The 23,385-nt window shown below is 51.5% G+C and overlaps 1 protein-coding gene across 8 annotated transcripts in view; it reads left to right on the top strand.

Moving 5' to 3' along the window:
* The window catches only part of cdc42bpb (CDC42 binding protein kinase beta (DMPK-like)), a 47,271-nt gene that overhangs the window by 4,576 nt on the left and 19,310 nt on the right, over nucleotides 1–23,385 (top strand). For 2 of the 8 annotated variants that reach the window (XM_075459861.1, XM_075459854.1), the window contains exons 3-22: nucleotides 1,132–1,215; nucleotides 1,319–1,414; nucleotides 3,195–3,343; nucleotides 8,610–8,703; nucleotides 11,021–11,221; nucleotides 11,373–11,621; nucleotides 12,269–12,476; nucleotides 13,712–13,822; nucleotides 13,907–14,040; nucleotides 14,171–14,413; nucleotides 14,966–15,076; nucleotides 16,749–16,993; nucleotides 17,158–17,263; nucleotides 17,354–17,478; nucleotides 17,579–17,684; nucleotides 18,972–19,034; nucleotides 21,318–21,466; nucleotides 21,540–21,637; nucleotides 22,329–22,411; nucleotides 22,536–22,580. In XM_075459861.1, coding sequence (XP_075315976.1) covers nucleotides 1,132–1,215; nucleotides 1,319–1,414; nucleotides 3,195–3,343; nucleotides 8,610–8,703; nucleotides 11,021–11,221; nucleotides 11,373–11,621; nucleotides 12,269–12,476; nucleotides 13,712–13,822; nucleotides 13,907–14,040; nucleotides 14,171–14,413; nucleotides 14,966–15,076; nucleotides 16,749–16,993; nucleotides 17,158–17,263; nucleotides 17,354–17,478; nucleotides 17,579–17,684; nucleotides 18,972–19,034; nucleotides 21,318–21,466; nucleotides 21,540–21,637; nucleotides 22,329–22,411; nucleotides 22,536–22,580 — 2,700 coding nt within the window. The remainder of the gene's footprint in view (nucleotides 1–1,131; nucleotides 1,216–1,318; nucleotides 1,415–3,194; nucleotides 3,344–8,609; nucleotides 8,704–11,020; nucleotides 11,222–11,372; nucleotides 11,622–12,268; nucleotides 12,477–13,711; nucleotides 13,823–13,906; nucleotides 14,041–14,170; nucleotides 14,414–14,965; nucleotides 15,077–16,748; nucleotides 16,994–17,157; nucleotides 17,264–17,353; nucleotides 17,479–17,578; nucleotides 17,685–18,971; nucleotides 19,035–21,317; nucleotides 21,467–21,539; nucleotides 21,638–22,328; nucleotides 22,412–22,535; nucleotides 22,581–23,385) is intronic. The other 6 variants (XM_075459860.1, XM_075459862.1, XM_075459855.1 and 3 more) reach the window with 5 other exon arrangements.

Raw genomic sequence — 23,385 nt, 5'->3', positions numbered from 1 at the left:
CGGTGCGTTCACATCTGGAATCAGCCGGACCTCCCGGGTGCGTTCACATCTGGAATCAGCCGGACCTCCCCGGTGCGTCCACATCTGGAATCAGCCGGACCTCCCGGGTGCGTCCACATCTGGAATCAGCCGGACCTCCCGGGTGCGTCCACATCTGGAATCAGCCGGACCTCCCGGGTGCGTCCACATCTGGAATCAGCCGGACCTCTCGGGTGCGTCCACATCTGGATCAGCTGTTGCTATGGATGATGACATCATCCAGGTAGGCGGCAGCATATGCAGCATGCGGGCGCAGCACCCGGTCCATGAGGCGTTGGAACGTGGCCCCGAACAACCCCAACGGAAGTCGGACAAATTGGTACAAACCGTGCGGAGTGAAGAAGGCCGTTTTCTCCTTGGACTCTGGAGAGGGAGTCTGCCAGTAGTCTTTGGTTAAATCCAGCGATCCAGGAGCTTGTCGACCCGGGAGCTCGGATAGGCCTGAAACCGTGAAACGGCATTCCCCTTGGGATAGTCCACACAGAACCGGATAGACCCGTCCTTCTGGACCACAAGAACGATGGCCTTATAACGAATTTCCACTGGAACTACAGGGTATCTGTGAACAACCCGAATCACCGTGCTGAGGGCTGCTCTCCATCAGATGATCAGAACCAGAATAGTTCTGGAGCTCAGATCCACCTGTGGGGTTAGAGGGTGACCCTAACCCGGTTAGAGGGACACCCTAACCCGGTTAGAGGGAGACCCTAACCCGGTTAGAGGGACACCCAAACCCGGTTAGAGGGAGACCCTAACCCGGTTAGAGGGAGACCCTAACCCGGTTAGAGGGAGACCCTAACCCGGTTAGAGGGACACCCAAACCCGGTTAGAGGGAGACCCTAACCCGGTTAGAGGGAGACCCTAACCCGGTTAGAGGGAGACCCTAACCCGGTTAGAGGGACACCCAAACCCGGTTAGAGGGAGACCCTAACCCGGTAGCCTCTGGACCTCCCTGCTGGACCTATTTATAAAACTGCAAAAGAAGATCTAATGTAACCCTCCCCTCTGTCTGTCTAACTTACCAGCTAACCAACTAACTAACCGTTAACTAACCAGCAGCTGACTCCCTGTTGATGCCCCCCCCCCTTTCAGGTGGCCGTGGTGAAGCTGAGGAACTCGGAGCAGGTCTACGCCATGAAGATCCTGAATAAGTGGGAGATGCTGAAGCGCGCTGAGGTGGGTTAGAGTTACCTTCTTCTCTGAGGCGTGTCCCTGAGGCGTGTCCCTGAGGCGTGTCCCTGAGGCGTGTCCCTGAGGCGTGTCCCCGTTCTCTCTGCAGACGGCGTGTTTCCGTGAGGAGCGGGACGTCCTGGTCAGAGGGGACAGTCAGTGGATCACCACCCTGCACTACGCCTTTCAGGACGACAACTTCCTGGTAAGTCCCGGTTATGGTCCGGCTCAGTCCTCCCGCCGGGCGCTGACCCCACCTGTCCCCACCTGACCCCACCTGTCCCCACCTGACCCCACCTGACCCCACCTGTCCCCACCTGTCCCCACCTGTCCCCACCTGTCCCCACCTGTCCCCACCTGACCCCACCTGTCCCCACCTGTCCCCATCTGACCTCACCTGTCCCCACCTGACCCCATCTGACCTCACCTGTCCCCACCTGTCCCCACCTGACCCCACCTGACCCCACCTGTCCCCACCTGTCCTCACCTGACCTCACCTGTCCCCACCTGACCCCACCTGTACCCATCTGACCTCACCTGACCCCACCTGACCCCACCTGTCCCCATCTGACCCCACCTGTCCCCACCTGTCCTCACCTGACCTCACCTGTCCCCACCTGACCCCACCTGTACCCATCTGACCTCACCTGACCCCACCTGACCCCACCTGTCCCCACCTGTCCCCACCTGTCCCCACCTGACCCCACCTGTCCCCACCTGTCCCCATCTGACCTCACCTGTCCCCACCTGACCCCATCTGACCTCACCTGTCCCCACCTGTCCCCACCTGACCCCACCTGACCCCACCTGTCCCCACCTGTCCTCACCTGACCTCACCTGTCCCCACCTGACCCCACCTGTACCCATCTGACCTCACCTGACCCCACCTGACCCCACCTGTCCCCATCTGACCCCACCTGTCCCCACCTGTCCTCACCTGACCTCACCTGTCCCCACCTGACCCCACCTGTACCCATCTGACCTCACCTGACCCCACCTGACCCCACCTGTCCCCACCTGTCCCCACCTGTCCCCACCTGACCCCACCTGACCCCACCTGTCCCCACCTGACCTCACCTGACCTCACCTGTCCCCACCTGACCCCACCTGTCCCCATCTGACCTCACCTGACCCCACCTGACCCCACCTGTCCCCATCTGACCTCACCTGACCCCACCTGACCCCACCTGTCCCCATCTGACCCCACCTGTCCCCATCTGACCTCACCTGACCTCACCTGTCCCCACCTGACCCCACCTGTCCCCATCTGACCTCACCTGACCCCACCTGACCCCACCTGTCCCCACCTGACCCCACCTGTCCCCATCTGACCTCACCTGTCCCCACCTGTCCCCACCTGTCCCCACCTGACCCCACCTGTCCCCACCTGTCCTCACCTGTCCCCACCTGTCCCCATCTGTCCCCATCTGACCTCACCTGTCCCCACCTGTCCCCACCTGTCCCCACCTGACCCCACCTGTCCCCACCTGTCCTCACCTGTCCTCACCTGTCCCCACCTGTCCCCACCTGTCCCCACCTGACCCCACCTGACCTCACCTGTCCCCACCTGTCCCCACCTGACCCCACCTGTCCCCACCTGTCCTCACCTGACCTCACCTGTCCCCACCTGACCCCACCTGTCCCCATCTGACCCCACCTGTCCTCACCTGACCTCACCTGTCCCCACCTGTCCCCATCTGACCTCACCTGACCCCACCTGACCCCACCTGTCCCCATCTGACCTCACCTGTCCCCACCTGACCCCACCTGACCCCACCTGTCCCCACCTGTCCCCATCTGACCTCACCTGACCCCACCTGACCCCACCTGTCCCCACCTGTCCCCACCTGTCCTCACCTGTCCCCACCTGTCCCCACCTGTCCCCACCTGACCTCACCTGACCCCACCTGTCCCCACCTGTCCCCACCTGTCCCCACCTGACCCCACCTGTCCCCACCTGTCCTCACCTGTCCCCCTGTCGGCAGTACCTGGTGATGGACTACTACGTGGGTGGAGACCTGCTGACCCTGCTCAGCAAGTTTGAGGACCGGCTCCCTGAGGACATGTCCCGGTTCTACGTGGCAGAGATGGTTCTGGCCATCCACTCCATCCACCTGCAGCACTACATCCACAGGTACCAGCTCACCTGGGCTCACCTGGGCTCACCTGGGCTCACCTGGGCTCAGGTGTTAGGGTTAGGGGGTCACATGACCCGTTCAGACAGGAAGTGCTGTTCCTGGGAACCGGGGCTGTGTTCAAAACCGCATACTACATACTACATACTGGATACTGCATACTGCATACTACATACTGGATACTGCATACTGCATACTACATACTACATACTACATACTGGATACTGCATACTGCATACTGCATACTGGATACTGCATACTGCATACTACATACTACATACTGGATACTGCATACTGCATACTGGATACTGCATACTGCATACTACATACTGCATACTGCATACTGGATACTGCATACTGCATACTGGATACTGCATACTGCATACTGGATACTGCATACTGCATACTGGATACTGCATACTGCATACTGCATACTGCATACTGGATACTGCATACTGCATACTACATACTGCATACTACATACTGGATACTACATACTGCATACTGCATACTACATACTGGATACTGCATACTGCATACTACATACTACATACTGCATACTGCATACTACATACTGGATACTACATACTGGATACTACATACTGCATACTACATACTGGATACTGCATACTGCATACTACATACTACATACTGGATACTGCATACTGCATACTACATACTACATACTGCATACTGCATACTACATACTGGATACTACATACTGGATACTACATACTGCATACTACATACTGGATACTACATACTGGATACTACATACTGCATACTACATACTGGATACTACATACTGCATACTACATACTACATACTGGATACTGCATACTGCATACTACATACTACATACTGCATACTGCATACTACATACTGCATACTGCATACTACATACTACATACTGCATACTACATACTGGATACTACATACTGCATACTACATAAGCCGCTTTGGGACTGTAGGAACCTTTGGCAGTTCTAATAACCTTTTAATCCGCGGGGCCGTTTTCTCCCGTGTTCGGACATACAGGAACTCGGGGCTTTCTCCCTTAGTTCCTATAACTATTTAGCTCCTTCTCCGAGGTCGGGTCTTTTCATGGTTCTATAGAACTAATCTAACGGAGGTGTGTGGTGGTAGCTACGCCCCATGTCATGCTATCACGGCTGAAATGTTTACTCATACACGGACACAACCGGCGGGTGTTTAATGAGTTAAACTTACACTGGTCTCATTTGTCTGCAGCGCTGCTCTCCTTTCTTCCTTCATGAAATGAAAAAGGATCTCCTGACTCTCTCTGTGAGCTCTTCCAGCCTCGATATTAGACGCCTGATGTGATTGTCCATGATTAATATCACCATCATGCAGACCATAAACACAGTGGCCTCCCCACTCTCCATATTAGCTTCTTGGTGGTGTTTTTTCTACTCTCCTTACTTTTACCGTTTTTTTTGTGTTTGAATGTAGCGCTAAATGGCTAACGGCTAACACGTCACTGAAGCAGACGGCTGCGCGCGGCGCATCAGTCCCTATCAGGTCCCGACTCATGTGCGAATGCAGACTGAAACAGTTCCGCTGGGGAAGGATAGTTATCAGAACGAAATTCGAGGAGGGTAGTTCTGATAACTACTTTCTTAGAACGGTCTGTCCGAAAGCGGCTATACTGGATACTACATACTGGATACTACATACTGCATACTGCATACAGCATACTGCACTCTGCATACTGCATACTGCACACTGCACACTGCATACTGCATACGACAAATTACATACTGCATACTACACACTACACACTGCATACTGCATACTGCATACTACACACTACACACTGCATACTGCATACTGCACACTGCATACTACACACTACATACTACATACTGCACACTACATACTGCATACTACATACTGCATACTGCATACTGCATACTACACACTACACACTGCATACTGCATACTACATACTGCATACTACACACTACACACTGCATACTGCACACTGCATACTACACACTACATACTACATACTGCATACTGCATACTGCATACTGCACACTACATACTACATACTGCATACTACATACTGCATACTGCATACTGCACACTGCATACTACACACTACATACTACATACTGCACACTACATACTGCATACTACATACTACATACTGCATACTGCATACTGCATACTACACACTACACACTGCATACTGCATACTACATACTGCATACTACACACTGCACACTGCATACTACACACTACATACTACATACTGCATACTGCATACTACACACTACACACTGCATACTGCATACTACATACTGCATACTGCATACTGCATACTACACACTACACACTGCATACGACATACTACATACTGCATACTACACACTACACACTGTATACTGCATACTGCATACTACACACTACACACTGCATACTGCATACTACATACTGCATACTGCATACTACATACTGCATACTACATACTGCATACTACACACTACACACTGCATACGACATACTACATACTGCATACTACACACTACACACTGTATACTGCATACTGCATACTACACACTACATACTGCATACGACATACTACATACTGCATACTACACACTACACACTGTATACTGCATACTGCATACGACACACTACATACTGCATACAACATACTGCATACGACACACTACATACTACATACTACATACTGCATACGACACACTACATACTACATACTGCATACTACACACTGCATACTGCATACTACATACTGCATACTGCATACTACATACTGCATACTGCATACTACATACTGCATACTGCATACTACATACTGCATACTACATACTGCATACTGCATACTACACACTACACACTGCATACGACATACTACATACTGCATACTACACACTACACACTGTATACTGCATACTGCATACTACACACTACATACTGCATACGACATACTACATACTGCATACTACACACTACACACTGTATACTGCATACTGCATACGACACACTACATACTGCATACAACATACTGCATACGACACACTACATACTACATACTACATACTGCATACGACACACTACATACTACATACTGCATACTGCATACTACACACTACATACTGCATACTGCATACTACACACTGCATACTGCATACTACATACTGCATACTGCATACTGCATACTACACACTACACACTGCATACGACATACTACATACTGCATACTACACACTACACACTGTATACTGCATACTGCATACTACACACTACATACTGCATACAACATACTGCATACTGCATACTACACACTACACACTGTATACTGCATACTGCATACGACACACTACATACTGCATACAACATACTGCATACGACACACTACATACTACATACTACATACTGCATACGACACACTACATACTACATACTACATACTGCATACGACATACTACATACTGCATACTACACACTACACACTGTATACTGCATACTGCATACGACACACTACATACTGCATACAACATACTGCATACGACACACTACATACTACATACTACATACTGCATACGACATACTACATACTACATACTGCATACGACATACTACATACTGCATACTACATACTACACACTGTATACTGCATACTACACACTACATACTGCATACAACATACTGCATACTACACACTACATACTACATAATACATACTGCAGTATGTAGAACTACATACAACATACTGCATACGACACACTACATACTGCATACTACATAATACATACTGCATACTACATACTGCATACGGCATACTGCACACTACATACTACACACTGCATACGACATACTACACACTACATACTGCATACTACACACTACATACTATACACTGCATACGGCATACTACATACTACATACTGCATACGGCATACTACACACTACATACTACACACTGCATACGGCATACTACATACTACATACGGCATACTACACACTACACACTACATACTGCATACGGCATACTGCATACTACATACTACATACAACATACTGCATACGACACACTACATACTGCATACTGCATACTACACACTACACACTACATACTACATACTGCATACGACATACTACATACTGCATACTACATACTGCATACGGCATACTGCATACTGCATACTGCATACTACATACTGCATACGGCATACTGCATACTGCATACTACATACTGCATACGGCATACTGCATACTGCATACTACACACAACACACTACATACTACATACTGCATACTACACACAACACACTACACACTACATACTACATACTGCATACTACATACTACATACTGCATACTACACACAACACACTACACACTACACACTACATACTGCATACTACATACTACACACTACACAGTGCATACTACATACTACATACTCATCGATCAGACAGTATGCAGAGCGTTTACCAACAATGCATTTCGCTCCTGCCCGAGCCGAAATCAGCCGGCCTGAAGCTGATTACTCTTAAGCTCTAAACTCTGCAAACTTTAGCAACATTTGAAACATTTTCAGGTGAGAAAGTAGTCGTTTAGATCCCCAACGTGTTGAAAACCTGACAAAATACCGGCTTTTTACAATTTTGTTCCCACGAATTCGGCGCTACTAAAGCTAGCCGCAGTGAGCAACGCACTTCCGGTTATTTTCACCAAAATAAAATACCCGTTGCCTTTTATCATAGGGAAAGCCATTACCATACAATTGGTGCTTTTGTTTTGAAAACAGGAAGTGAACCTACCCTCGTTGTAGCTAGCTTGAAACTGCCGTTTTGACAGGAAATGACGATCGGCGACGTCAAGTTACGTTGCGTCTTGGGTAGTTTGAGTATGAGTAGTAACCTCATGATGCATACCCAACATTTAGGAGAATCTAGTATGCATCCGGGAACTTCTGCTTACTCAAACTTGCATACTAACTCAGAAAGTTAGTATGAGTAGTAGGAGAAGTATGCGGTTTGGAACACAGCCAGTGCTTCCTGGGAAATGTCCTCGCATCCTGCCAACTGTTCCAACCCAGAAAGCTTTATTTAAAGGGGAAGTTCGCTTCTTTAAACCTGGACCTTATTTCTGGCATAAAACACGTAATAATGAATGAGCTGTGCGTCGATGACATCATCCCAGTAGACGTGTGTGTAGAAAGCCCCCCGATAGCCTGATGACCTGTGATGTCACCGTCTGTTTCCTCAGAGACATCAAACCAGACAACATCCTGCTGGATGCCAACGGCCACATCCGGCTGGCTGACTTCGGCTCGTGTCTCCGGATGATGGAGGACGGCACGGTAAGGCACGCGAACAGGGGACAGGGGACAGGTGTGTGGGGGGACAGGTGTCCCCTGGAAACCCTCAGGAAGGGGAGGGAGCACATGGGACAGAGCGTCTTGTTTACATAACATCTAGGAGAAGTTGCAGCTGGCAGCCAAGGCCACAGGGGAGCCAGATTGAGATTACAAAATTGATCAGGTGTGAGGGACAGGTGTGGCAGACAGGTGTAACGGTAACAGGTGTAACAGACAGGTGTAACGGTAACAGGTGTAACGGTAACAGGTGTAACGGTAACAGGTGTAACAGACAGGTGTAACGGTAACAGGTGTAACGGTAACAGGTGTAACGGTAACAGGTGTAACGGTGACAGGTGTAACAGGTGTAACGGACAGGTGTAACGGTAACAGGTGTAACGGTAACAGGTGTAACGGACAGGTGTAACGGTAACAGGTGTAACGGTGACAGGTGTAACGGTGACAGGTGTAACAGGTGTAACGGTAACAGGTGTAACGGTAACAGGTGTAACGGACAGGTGTAACGGTAACAGGTGTAACGGTGACAGGTGTAACGGTGACAGGTGTAACAGGTGTAACGGTAACAGGTGTAACGGTAACAGGTGTAACGGACAGGTGTAACGGTGACAGGTGTAACGGTGACAGGTGTAACGGTAACAGGTGTAACGGACAGGTGTAACGGACAGGTGTAACGGACAGGTGTAACGGTAACAGGTGTAACAGGTGTAACGGACAGGTGTAACGGTAACAGGTGTAACGGACAGGTGTAACGGTGACAGGTGTAACAGGTGTAACGGTAACAGGTGTAACGGTGACAGGTGTAACGGTAACAGGTGTAACGGACAGGTGTAACGGTAACAGGTGTAACAGACAGGTGTAACGGTAACAGGTGTAACGGTAACAGGTGTAACGGTAACAGGTGTAACGGTAACAGGTGTAACTGGTGTAACGGGGACAGGTGTAACAGGTGTAACAGGTGTAACAGTAACAGGTGTAACGGTAACAGGTGTAACAGTAACAGGTGTAACGGACAGGTGTAACGGACAGGTGTAACAGTAACAGGTGTAACGGTAACAGGTGTAACGGTAACAGGTGTAACGGGGACAGGTGTAACGGGGACAGGTGTAACGGGGACAGGTGTAACGGTAACAGGTGTAACAGGTGTAACAGTAGCAGGTGTAACAGGTGTAACAGGTGTAACAGTAGCAGGTGTAACAGTAAGAGGTGTAACGGACAGGTGTAACAGTAACAGGTGTAACGGTAACAGGTGTAACTGTAACAGGTGTAACAGTAGCAGGTGTAACGGTAACAGGTGTAACAGTAACAGGTGTAACGGTAACAGGTGTAAGAGTAACAGGTGTAAGGGTAACAGGTGTAACGGTAACAGGTGTAACGGTAACAGGTGTAACGGTAACAGGTGTAACAGTAACGGGTGTAACGGTAACAGGTGTAACGGTAACAGGTGTAACAGGTGTAACAGGTGTAAGTGTAACAGGTGTAACAGGTGTAACAGTAACAGCTGTAACAGTAACGGGTGTAACAGTAACAGGTGTAACGGACAGTTGTAACAGTAACAGGTGTAACGGGTGTAACAGTAACAGGTGTAACGGGTGTAACGGTAACAGGTGTAACGGGTGTAACAGTAACAGGTGTAACGGGTGTAACAGTAACAGGTGTAACGGTAACAGGTGTAACGGTAACGGGTGTAACAGTAACGGGTGTAACAGTAAAAGGTGTAACAGTAACAGGTGTAACAGTAAAAGGTGTAACAGTAACAGGTGTAACAGTAACAGGTGTAACAGTAACAGGTGTAACAGTAACGGGTGTAACAGTAACAGGTGTAACGGACAGTTGTAACGTAACAGGTGTAACGGTAATAGGTGTAACAGTAACAGGTGTAACAGTAACAGGTGTAACAGTAACAGGTGTAACGGTAACAGGTGTAACGGACAGTTGTAACGTAACAGGTGTAACGGTAACAGGTGTAACGGTAACAGGTGTAACGGTAACAGGTGTAACGGTAACAGGTGTAACGGTAACAGGTGTAACAGTAACAGGTGTAACAGTAACAGGTGTAACAGGTGTAACGGTAACAGGTGTAACAGTAACAGGTGTAACAGTAACAGGTGTAACGGGTGTAACAGTAACAGGTGTAACGGGTGTAACAGTAACAGGATTAACGGGTGTAACAGTAACAGGTGTAACGGACAGTTGTAACGTAACAGGTGTAACAGTAACAGGTGTAACGGACAGTTGTAACGTAACAGGTGTAACAGTAACAGGTGTAACGGACAGGTGTAACGTCCCGCCTCCCCTGCAGGTGCAGTCCTCGGTGGCGGTGGGGACCCCGGACTACATCTCCCCTGAGATCCTGCAGGCCATGGAGGACGGCATGGGGCGCTACGGGCCCGAGTGCGACTGGTGGTCTCTGGGCGTGTGCGTGTACGAGATGCTGTACGGGGAGACGCCGTTCTACGCCGAGTCGCTGGTGGAAACCTACGGGAAGATAATGAACCACGAGGTGAGCCCCGCCCCCCTCCGGGTGTAATCAGATTACTCCGGTTCCAGGTCACTCGTCTCTCCGGGCTCTCGACCCACTTCCTCGTTTCTAAATTCGAACCCTCGGGGGGACGGACGCCACTTCCTGTCTGACGCTCTGCTCCTGTTTCCAGGATCGCTTCCAGTTCCCGGCCCACGTGAGCGACGTGTCGGAGCACGCCAAGGACCTGATCCAGCGCCTGCTCTGCTCCCGGGAGCGTCGCCTCGGCCTCAACGGCATTTCCGACTTCAAGAGCCACCCGTTCTTCTGCGGCATCGACTGGGACAACATCCGGGCCGCCGAGGCGCCCTACATCCCCGACGTGTCCTCGCCCACCGACACCTCTAACTTCGACGTGGACGACGACGTTCTGAAGAACCCGGTGAGGCTCGGGCCGGGCGCCGCCCGCCCAGCAGGGACGGGAGTCGATAAGATTTTTACGATTCCAATTCCATTTTCGATTTGCTCAACGATTCGGTTCTTTATCGATTCTCATTTGGGGAAAAAGGACAACAAACCAGTCGATTAGCATCAACTTTGTTTAGTTTAGAAGTAACACGAGTCGTGACGAGGGTTGCAAAAGGGGCGGAAAATTTCCGGTAAATTTCCGGAAAGTTTCAATGGGAAGTTAAGCTTGGGAATTTCGGATATATTCCATTTTGGAAACTTTCCATGGGAATAATGGGAACTAATGGGAATTTAGGAGAACTTACTGGGAATATATTATATCCAAGCATAAATATAAACAGAAGTCATAAGAAAACATCCATACAAAATGTTTTCAACAGATTTATTTGTAAGTAGAGTAGAACACGTTCTAATTACTCGTTTCATGGATGAACAAAAACAGGAGTGTTGGGTTCAATATTACCCATCTCCTGACCCCACAGGAACGGCATCTGTTTGTTTTAGTCAAGATTATGCTAAAATATACTTTCCTCAACTGTATTTAAGTTCCCTAGAAGAGCCGACCTTCAATTTTGAAAATTCCCAGTTTTTACGATTCCAATTCCATTTTCGATTCTGCAGGACATCGGACCTCCGGTGTCTCACACCGGCTTCACCGGCCAGCACCTGCCCTTCGTGGGCTTCACCTTCACCACCGACAGCTGCTTCTCGGACCGCTGCGCCATCAGCCGGGCGGCGCCGGGGGCCGGCGGGCCGGAGGTGGAGGCGTTCGAGAGGAGGATCCGGCGCCTGGAGCAGGAGAAGCAGGAGCTGAACCGGAGGCTGCAGGGTGAGGCCCGGGTCTGTTGGGTCCTGCTGGGTTCTGTTGGGTTCTGCTGGATCTAGGGATGGGAATTGATAAGATTTTTACGATTCCAATTCCATTTTCGATTCTGCTTAACGATTCGGTTCTTTGTCGGTTCCCTTATCGATTCTCATTTGGAGAAAAAGGACAACAAACCGGTCGATCAGCATCAACTTTGTTTAGTTTAGAAGTAACACGAGTCATGACCTCACAAACCCAACAACGGTGAGGTCCACATTGGTCTATCCTGGCCTGGGTAATTTAACTCTTCCTGCTCTGGTGAAAGGAGAAGCTGGAGGTAGAGGTGAACTGGGGGTAGTACCACCAGCCTCTGGCTCTGAGCCAGTCAGGCTCTGCCTCTCATGATTTCATCTAAATGTAATGCCTGAGAAGGCATTCATTTAACCTTAACCGTTACTAACAGCAGCTTTTACAATCAGGCAAATGGTGCTAACATGATAGGCAGTGTTTGTTAGTTAGTTACCTGCAGTGTTAGCCGAGGACATGCTAACGTTGCTAACGTTGCTAACGTTGCTGGGTTCAGATTCACCAACGTTAGTCCGGAGCGGATCGAAAACGCGACATTCATTCATAGTTATTGCATGTTGGTAGTATTTCCTCCCTTTGGTGAAATATTCACTTTGCAAGTTGCCCTGTTGTCGTCTTTTATAGGGATGTGTAACCAAACTTTCGAGCGTTTGTACCGCTTGGGCGCCATGTTTACTGCTGGCTGCGCTGGACTCGCCACGCAACGTTGCGTGGTGACGTCATCCGCGCCCACTGGAATCGAAAAGGGAATCGTTTGCAAAATCTGAAACACTGGGAACCGGTTCCCAGTGTTTCAGTTCCTTGGAATCGTTTGGTGAGGACCCAGCAGTAGGGATTCCCATCCCTACTGCTGGGTCCTGTTGGGTTCTGTTGGGTCCTGCTGGGTCCTGTTGGGTCCTGTTGGGTCCTGTTGGGTCCTGTTGGGTCCTGTTGGGTTCTGTTGGGTCCTGTTGGGTCCTGTTGGGTCCTGCTGGGTCCTGTTGGGTCCTGTTGGGTCCTGTTGGGTTCTGTTGGGTTCTGTTGGGTCCTGCTGGGTTCTGCTGGGTCCTGCTGGGTCCTGTTGGGTCCTGCTGGGTTCTGTTGGGTCCTGTTGGGTCCTGTTGGGTCCTGTTGGGTTCTGTTGGGTTCTGTTGGGTTCTGCGGTTCCCTCTAAGCGTGTCGTGTCTCTGCAGAGTCCACCCAGGCCCTGGCGGCGCCGGCGCGAGGAGGAGGAACTCTGTCCCGGGACAAAGAGATCAAGAAGCTGAACGAGGAGATCGAGCGGCTGAAGAAGAAGCTGGCAGGTCAGAACCAGATGTTTACAGATGTTTACAGGTGTTTACAGATGTTTAACAGCATTCACAAGCCCCGCCCCTGTGATGTCACAGACTCCGACAGGCTGGAGCACCAGCTGGAAGAGGCGGTGACCCTCCGGCAGGACTACGAGAGCTCCGCCTCCAGGCTGAAGGCGCTGGAGAGGCAGGTGAAGACGCTGCGGCAGGAGAAGGACGACGTGCACAAGGTAACGTCCATAGGTGCTGGGGGCTGAGGCCTTTATGCCCGGCCTCCGGCTGGCACTGATCATCTCCTCTTCCTCCTCTTCCTCCTCTTCCTCTTCTTCCTCTTCCTCCTCCTCCTCCCCCTCTGAGCAGCAGCTGACGGACTCCCTGGAGCGTCTGAGGACTCAGACCAAGGAGCTGAAGGAGGCGCACTCTCAGAGGAAGCTGGCCCTGCAGGAGTTCTCGGAGCTGTCGGAGAGGACAGCCGAGCTCCGCTCCTCCAAACAGCGTCTGACCCGGCAGCTCCGGGACAAAGAGGAGGAGATGGATGCGCTGCTGCAGAAGATGGACGCCATGAGGCAGGAGATCCGCAAGACCGAGAAGAACCGCAAGGAGGTGAGGAGGGGGGGTGTTAGGAAAACACAGGAGCAGCAAAAATCCTAAATAATCTGTCAGAAGGCACGTAAAGAGGGCCTGTTCTCCGAGGGCCTGCTCTCCGAGGGCCTGTTCTCTGAGGGCCTGCTCTCTGAGGGCCTGCTCTCTGAGGGCCTGCTCTCTGAGGGCCTGCTCTCTCTCTGAGGGCCTGTTCTCTGAGGGCCTGCTCTCCGAGGGCCTGCTCTCTGAGGGCCTGCTCTCTGAGGGCCTGCTCTCTGAGGGCCTGCTCTCTGAGGGCCTGCTCTCTGAGGGGCTGCTCTCTGAGGGGCTGCTCTCCGAGGGCCTGCTCTCCGAGGGCCTGTTCTCCGAGGGCCTGTTCTCTGAGGGCCTGCTCTCTGAGGGCCTGCTCTCTGAGGGCCTGCTCTCTGAGGGGCTGCTCTCTGAGGGGCTGCTCTCCGAGGGCCTGCTCTCCGAGGGCCTGCTCTCCGAGTGCCTGCTCTCTGAGGGCCTGTTCTCCGAGGGCCTGCTCTCTGAGTGCCTGCTCTCTGAGGGCCTGTTCTCTGTGATTGACAGCTGGAGGCCCAGCTGGATGAAGCGAAGGCCGAAGCATCGAAGGAACGGAAGCTGAGGGAGAACAGCGAGGTGTACTCCAAACAGCTGGAGGCGGAGCTACAGAGCCTGAAGGTAAGAGACAAGGTCATCCAGGTTAATGTGTTCATCCAGGTTAATGTGTTCATCCAGGTGAATGTGTTCATCCAGGTGAATGTGTTCATCCAGGGGTTAATGTGTTCATCCAGGTGAATGTGTTCATCCAGGTTAATGTGTTCATCCAGGGGTTAATGTGTTCATCCAGGGGTTAATGTGTTCATCCAGGTGAATGTGTTCATCCAGGGGTTAATGTGTTCATCCAGGGGTTAATGTGTTCATCCAGGGGTTAATGTGTTCATCCAGGTGAATGTGTTCATCCAGGGGTTAATGTGTTCATCCAGGGGTTAATGTGTTCATCCAGGTGAATGTGTTCATCCAGGTTAATGTGTTCATCCAGGGGTTAATGTGTTCATCCAGGGGTTAATGTGTTCATCCAGGTGAATGTGTTCATCCAGGTTAATGTGTTCATCCAGGGGTTAATGTGTTCATCCAGGTGAATGTGTTCATCCAGGGGTTAATGTGTTCATCCAGGGGTTAATGTGTTCATCCAGGGGTTAGGGTCAAGTCGTCCTGACTCAAGTCGTCCTGACTCAAGTCGTCCTGTTTCAAGTCGTCCTGTTTCAAGTCGTCCTGTTTCAAGTCGTCCTGTTTCAAGTCGTCCTGACTCGAGTCGTCCTGATTCGAGTCGTCCTGACTCGAGTCGTCCTGACTCGAGTCGTCCTGACTCGAGTCGTCCTGGTTCGAGTCGTCCTGGTTCGAGTCGTCCTGATTCGAGTCGTCCTGACTCGAGTCGTCCTGGTTCAAGTCGTCCTGACTCGAGTCGTCCTGACTCGAGTCGTCCTGGTTCGAGTCGTCCTGGTTCGAGTCGTCCTGGTTCGAGTCGTCCTGACTCGAGTCGTCCTGGTTCAAGTCGTCCTGGTTCGAGTTGTCCTGGTTCAAGTCGTCCTGATTCTGTTCCCAGTCTCAGTCCTGGTCCTGCTTCTGTTCTCAGTCCTGGTCCTGCTTCTGTTCTCAGTCCTGGTCCTGCTTCTGTTCCCAGTCTCAGTCCTGGTCCTGCTTCTGTTCCCAGTCTCAGTCCTGGTCCTGCTTCTGTTCCCAGTCTCAGTCTCAGTCCCGGTCCTGGTCCTGTTCCCAGTCTCAGTCCCGGTCCCGGTCCTGTTCCCAGTCTCAGTATCAGTCCCGGTCCCGGTCCTGTTCCCAGTCTCAGTATCAGTCCCGGTCCCGGTCCTGTTCCCAGTCTCAGTCCCGGTCCTGGTCCTGTTCCCAGTCTCAGTCCCGGTCCTGGTCCTGTTCCCAGTCTCAGTCCCGGTCCTGGTCCTGTTCCCAGTCTCAGTCCCGGTCCTGGTCCTGTTCCCAGTCTCAGTCCCGGTCCTGGTCCTGTTCCCAGTCTCAGTCCTGGTCCTGTTCCCAGTCTCAGTCTCAGTCCCGGTCCTGGTCCTGTTCCCAGTCTCAGTCCCGGTCCTGGTCCTGTTCCCAGTCTCAGTCCCGGTCCTGGTCCTGTTCCCAGTCTCAGTCCCGGTCCTGTTCCCAGTCTCAGTTGTCCTGGTTCTGTTCCCAGTCTCAGTCCTGGTTCTGTTCTCAGTCCTTGTCCTGGTTCTGTTCCCAGTCTCAGTTGTCCTGGTTCTGTTCCCAGTCTCAGTCCTGGTTCTGTTCTCAGTCCTTGTCCTGGTTCTGTTCCCAGTCTCAGTTGTCCTGGTCCTGTTCCCAGTCTCAGCAGGGTCGGGGAGTGGCCGCTGGGGGGGCGGAGTCTCAGCAGGAGCTCTGTCGTCTGAAGGCGGAGCTCGATAAGAAAGTTCTGTTCTACGAGGAGGAGCTGCTGAGGAGGGACCTGAACCACTCCACCGAGATCAAGAACCTCCGCAAAGACCTGCAAGAGTCCGAGGGCGCCCAGCTGACCTCCAACAAGGAGCTCCTGCAGCTCCGGGACAAGCTGGACAAGGCCAAGAGGGACAGGTGAGTCCTGATCCAGGTTTATGGGGGGACAGGTGAGTCCTGATCCAGGTTTATCAGGGGGACAGGTGAGTCCTGATCCAGGTTTATCAGGGGGACAGGTAAGTCCTGATCCAGGTGAGTCCAGACCCAGGTGAGTCCTGATCCAGGTGTGTGTGTCCCTGCAGGCAAACTGAGATGGAGGAAGCTGTTGCTGCTCAGAAGGAGAAACATGAACGAGAGAAAAACCTTCTGACGGAAGAAAACCGCAAACTGACGGCGGAGACGGACAAGGTGAGCAGAGATACCGCCGAGGTTCTGTCGGCTTCTGGATCCACAGGTTTAACTCATTCATACCTGTGAAACTATCTTCTTCTCTTCCAGTTGTGTTCATTTGTGGACAACCTGACTGCTCAGAACCGGCAGCTGGAGGACGACCTCCAGGACCTGTCCTCCAAGAAGGAGAGCGTGGCCCACTGGGAGGCTCAGATCGCAGAAATCATCCAGTGGTGAGTGGCCTGTGGGACCAGCGCGAGGCCACCAGGGGGCGCTGCGCGTGGCCACCGGGGGGCGCCGTGAGTTTAATGGTGCCTTGTCGGTTCTGTTCAGGGTCAGCGACGAGAAGGACGCCCGAGGCTACCTGCAGGCTCTGGCCACCAAGATGACGGAGGAGCTGGAGACCCTGCGCAGCTCCAGCCTAGGAACCAGACCTCTGGTAAGGCACATGAGTCCATACCGAACCAAAAACCGGTTCAGGTCCCACAGGTGCTGAACACCAGGCCAGAACCAAACCGGTTCAGGTCCCACAGGTGCTGAACACCAGGCCAGAACCAAACCGGTTCAGGTCCCACAGGTGCTGAGCACCAGGCCAGAACCAAAACCGGTTCAGGTCCCACAGGTGCTGAACACCAGGCCAGAACCAAAACCGGTTCAGGTCCCACAGGTGCTGAACACCAGGCCAGAACCAAACCAGTTCAGGTCCCACAGATGCTGAGCACCAGGCCATAACCAAAAACGGTTCAGGTCCCACAGGTGCTGAACACCAGGCCAGAACCAAACCGGTTCAGGTCCCACAGGTGCTGAGCACCAGGCCAGAACCAAACCGGTTCAGGTCCCACAAGTGCTGAGCACCAGGCCAGAACCAAACCGGTTCAGGTCCCACAGGTGCTTACCACCAGGCCAGAACCAAACCGGTTCAGGTCCCACAGATGCTGAGCACCAGGCCAGAACCAAACCGGTTCAGGTCCCACAGGTGCTTAACACCAGGCCAGAACCAAACCGGTTCAGGTCCCACAGATGCTGAGCACCAGGCCAGAACCAAACCGGTTCAGGTCCCACAGGTGCTTAACACCAGGCCAGAACCAAACCGGTTCAGGTCCCACAGGTGCTTAACACCAGGCCAGAACCAAACCGGTTCAGGTCCCACAGATGCTGAGCACCAGGCCAGAACCAAACCGGTTCAGGTCCCACAGGTGCTTAACACCAGGCCAGAACCAAACCGGTTCAGGTCCCACAGATGCTGAGCACCAGGCCAGAACCAAACCGGTTCAGGTCCCACAGATGCTGAGCACCAGGCCAGAACCAAACCGGTTCAGGTCCCACAGATGCTGAGCACCAGGCCAGAACCAAACCGGTTCAGGTCCCACAGGTGCTTAACACCAGGCCAGAACCAAACCGGTTCAGGTCATGGGATGTCATGTGACCCACATGCCAGGTGTTCTCTTACCTGCTTTGATGGTGAACTGATGGTTCCTTGTTATTGTGAAGGATAACAACTTTCTGTGGGATACTCAAATTTCTGTAGTACTTTAGTACTTTAGTATTCTGTGTACCGGGAAGTATTCTGTGTACCGGGAAGTATTCTGAGTACCGGGAAGTATTCTGTGTACCGGGAAGTATTCTGTGTACCGGGAAGTATTCTGTGTACCGGGAAGTATTCTGTGTACCGGGAAGTATTCTGAGTACCTGAGTGCTGATTGTTCTTTTTAACCTGCCGTCTCAGCCTGAGTCAGGATTGGCCACGCCTCCTAAGAAGCCCAGGCCTCCTATTGGTGGAGACAGGAGGGTGAGTTCCTTTGTCCCCACTTCCAGCCAATAAGGACCGACTCTGCTCGTCCTGGGTGGGTTCAACAAGCTTGCATGGCTCGTCGCTCGCATGTTGGCAGTCATTGTAAAAGTCCAGTCAGTTCATCTTCGTACCAATGTTCTGGAGTTCTTCAGGAGGGCGTTGTTGATGGTCTGGGTCAGATGGCGTTGGATCGTCCTTTGAGCTGTCCTTGACAGTCCTTGACAGAGCCAGTTTTTTTTTTTTTTTTTTTTTTTAGCTTTTTAGTTGCTTCAAAGGGTTCCAGAGTTAGGGTAAGGGTTCCAGGGTTAGGGTAAGGGTAAGGGTTCCAGGGTTAAGGTTCAAGGGTTAGGGTGAGGGTAAGGGTTAGGGTAAGGGTTCCAGGGTTAGGGTAAGGGTAAGGGTTCCAGGGTTAAGGTTCCAGGGTTAGGGTGAGGGTAAGGGTTAGGGTAAGGGTTCCAGGGTTAGGGTAAGGGTGAGGGTAAGGTGGTTTCCAGTGGTTTGTTGGAGTGATCCAAAGGTCCGATGGACTTGAAGGCCAATTGGTCCTAAAAGGGGTTTTTAGCGGTCCTCCAGTTATGGGGGTCTCTAAAGTTTTACTGATACCATCAATGTGAGCCATGAGTCGGCTTCTCTCAGACGACATTTGATCAAAGAATACCCGCGACTGGGACTGGATAGTGTAGAGGTAAGATTTCCACCATTCGTGTAGGTGACCTGGGTTCACATCCCCTGCATGAAAGGTTCTACCTCCAGTAGGGTCCTTAGGCGAGACCCCCTTTGGATAAAAGTGTCTGCCAAATGCATAGACATAGATTAATGACAGCGAGCGACACCAATAACACGTCCAAAGTCAGATGTTTTCCGGAGTTGATCCTCTTCCTGGTTGGTCAGGGATGCTCAGACACGGGTCAGTGGTCCATCCCTCGTTTCACTTTGCAGATCCTCTACGGTCAGGACAGAGAGGCAGGCGACTCGCTTAACTGAGGTCTGAATGTAGATTTTAGGGTCTTTCAGGCTGGTGGCGCATCCTTGGGAGTCCTTAGGAGTCCTTACAATTCCTTAGGAGTCCTTAGGAGTCCTTAGGTGTCCTTAGGATTCCTTAGGAGTCCTTAGGAGTCCTTAAGTGTCCTTAAGTGTCCTTAGGAGTCCTTAGGTGTCCTTAGGATTCCTTAGGTGTCCTTAGGATTCCTTAGGTCTCCTTAGGAGTCCTTAGGTGTCCTTAGGATTCCTTAGGATTCCTTAGGAGTCCTTAGGAGTCCTTAGGAGTCATTAGGAGTCCTTAGGAGTTCTTAGGATTCCTTAGGAGTCATTAGGAGTCCTTTGGAGTCCTTACGATTCCTTTGGAGTCCTTACGATTCCTTAGGAGTCCTTACAATTCCTTGGGAGTCCTTACAATTCCTTAGGAGTCCTTACGATTCCTTAGGAGTCCTTAAGTGTCCTTAGGAGTCCTTAGGAGTCCTTAGGTGTCCTTAGGATTCCTTAGGTGTCCTTAGGATTCCTTAGGTCTCCTTAGGAGTCCTTAGGTGTCCTTAGGATTCCTTAGGATTCCTTAGGAGTCCTTGGGAGTCCTTACAATTCCTTAGGAGTCCTTAGGAGTCATTAGGAGTCCTTACGATTCCTTAGGACTCCTTAGGTGTCCTTAGGATTCCTTAGGAGTCCTTACGATTCCTTAGGTGTCCTTAGGAGTCATTAGGAGTCCTTAGGAGTTCTTAGGAGTCATTAGGAGTCCTTTGGAGTCCTTACGATTCCTTTGGAGTCCTTACGATTCCTTAGGAGTCCTTACAATTCCTTGGGAGTCCTTACAATTCCTTGGGAGTCCTTACAATTCCTTGGGAGTCCTTAGGAGTCCTTAGGAGTCCTTACGATTCCTTAGGAGTCCTTAAGAGTCCTTGGGAGTCCTTAGGTGTCCTTAGGTGTCCTTGGGAGTCCTTGGGAGTCCTTGGGAGTCCTTACAATTCCTTAGGAGTCCTTAGGTGTCCTTGGGAGTCCTTGGGAGTCCTTACAATTCCTTAGGAGTCCTTGGGAGTCCTTAGGAGTCCCTGGAGGTCCCTTGTTGACTCTAATTGGAAAGCCTTCATTTCATAAAGTCATCCAGCATCGGGCTTATCCTCTGTCATGACATCACATGCTCTGCCACTCAAACGCTCATTGGCTGCTCTGATTGGCTGATGGGTCCAAACAAAAAGGTGTTTTGTTTCCATGGACACCGTGATGTGGGGGGGGGGGGGGCTGTGGGCCGGTCTAACATACCTCAGGATGTCCCCTGTCCTCCCCACCCAGGACCCGCTGTGGAAGGTGCGCCGCAGTCAGAAGTTGGACATGTCGGCTCGCCTGGAGCTGCAGTCGGCTCTGGATGCTGAGATTAGAGCCAAGCAGTTGGTTCAGGAGGAGCTGCGTAAAGTCAAGGCCTTCAACATCAACCTGGAGAGGTCAGGGGTCGCACCGCGGCACGTTCCCCCTCACCTGTGCGGCGTCCTCACCTTTATATCCGTCTGTCTGCAGCAAGCTGAAGGAGTCGGAGGAGCGCAGCCGGGAGGCGGCCGAGCAGATGGACAACCTGAAGAAGGAGATGGACGAGAGCCGCTCCCACTCCGACAAAGGTGAGGCGACCTGTGGCGTCCACCACCTGACCTAAGCTCCTCCCACCGGCATCCAGGTGGGAACGGGCTGAACCCAACAGGCAGGCCGAGGTGATCCGGGAAGCTGAAGCTGACGTGGTTTTAAGTTCTTCTGTAGCTTTTATCTGCTGAAACAAACCCAGACATACTGAAAAAGTCAGTAAAATGTTACCCGTATAAACGACTTCAGTCTCATTCCTGTTAGCTGCACGAGCTAACGGCCAAACACTTCCTGTTAGCTGCACGAGCTAACGGCCAAACACTTCCTGTGAGCTGCACGAGCTAACGGCCAAACACTTCCTGTTAGCTGTAGGAGCTAATTGCCGAACACCTCCTGTGTGCTGCATAAGCTAACAGCCAAACACTTCCTGTTAGCTTCATGAGCTAATTTCCGAACACCTCCTGTGTGCTGCGTGAGCTAACGGCCAAACACTTCCTGTTAGCTGCACGAGCTAACGGCCAAACACTTCCTGTTAGCTGCACGAGCTAACGGCCAAACACTTCCTGTTAGCTGCACGAGCTAACGGCGTCACTGATACGGGTTGATAAGGGTTTGGGTTAATTTGATTGATCTGAATGTTAGGCGGGACCCTCAGACCTCTTTTAGTCACTTAAGATGGTTCCAGGAAAATCAACCGAAAAACAGTTCTATGTTTAACCTTTTGTGTCTCAGCAGGTCTGAAGCTCCCAGACTTCCAGGACTCCATCTTTGAATACTTCAACACGTCTCCTCTGGCTCCGGACCTCACGTTCAGAGTGAGTCACCTGTCTGTCCTTCCCTCACTGACCAATCACAGAGCAGGTCACATGATGATGTCACACAGCTGCAGGTGTTGAGCATCTCAAGTTATTGTTGCTTGTTTCTCTTTGTAACGTTGAGGCGTCGGTTTCCTCCGCCTCCTCACTGCTCGCCCTCTGGGAAGAAGTAAGTCCACCTGCCAGGTTACCCACAATCCTCAGCATCCCTGTACCTGTACTTCACATCCTTAGTGTACCTGTACCTGTCCCCGCCCTGTAGCTGTTCGGTCTAACCTCGATCCTAGCTGTTAGCTTTGTACTAATGAGAAGGAAGACTTAAGACCACCCCACCTAAGAATAAACTCCTCCCACTCGCATGAAGAATAAACTCCTCCCACTCGCATGAAGAATAAACTCCTCCCACGCACGGAGAATAAACTCCTCCTACGCATGAAGAATAAACTCCTCCCACTCGCATGAAGAAGAAACTCCTCCTACGCACGAAGAATAAACTCCTCCTACGCACGAAGAATAAACTCCTCCCACGCACGGAGAATAAACTCCTCCCACACATGAAGAATAAACTCCTCCTACGCACGAAGGATAAACTCCTCCCACTCGCACGAAGGATAAACTCCTCCCACGCATGAAGGATAAACTCCTCCCACGCACGAAGGATAAACTCCTCCCACGCACGAAGGATAAACTCCTCCCACGCACGAAGGATAAACTCCTCCCACGCACGAAGAATAAACTCCTCCCACTCGCACGAAGGATAAACTCCTCCCACTCGCACGAAGGATAAACTCCTCCCACTCGCACGAAGGATAAACTCCTCCCACTCGCACGAAGTATAAACTCCTCCCACTCGCACGAAGGATAAACTCCTCCCACTCGCACGAAGGATAAACTCCTCCCACTCGCACGAAGGATAAACTCCTCCCACTCGCACGAAGGATAAACTCCTCCCACGCGCGAAGAATAAACTCCTC

Source organism: Odontesthes bonariensis, chromosome 24 (assembly GCF_027942865.1).
Source record: "Odontesthes bonariensis isolate fOdoBon6 chromosome 24, fOdoBon6.hap1, whole genome shotgun sequence".
In the NCBI taxonomy this organism is placed as follows: domain Eukaryota; kingdom Metazoa; phylum Chordata; class Actinopteri; order Atheriniformes; family Atherinopsidae; genus Odontesthes; species Odontesthes bonariensis.
Note: the sequence above shows the minus strand (reverse complement) of the source record. Positions and strands in the feature narration are given on the sequence as shown.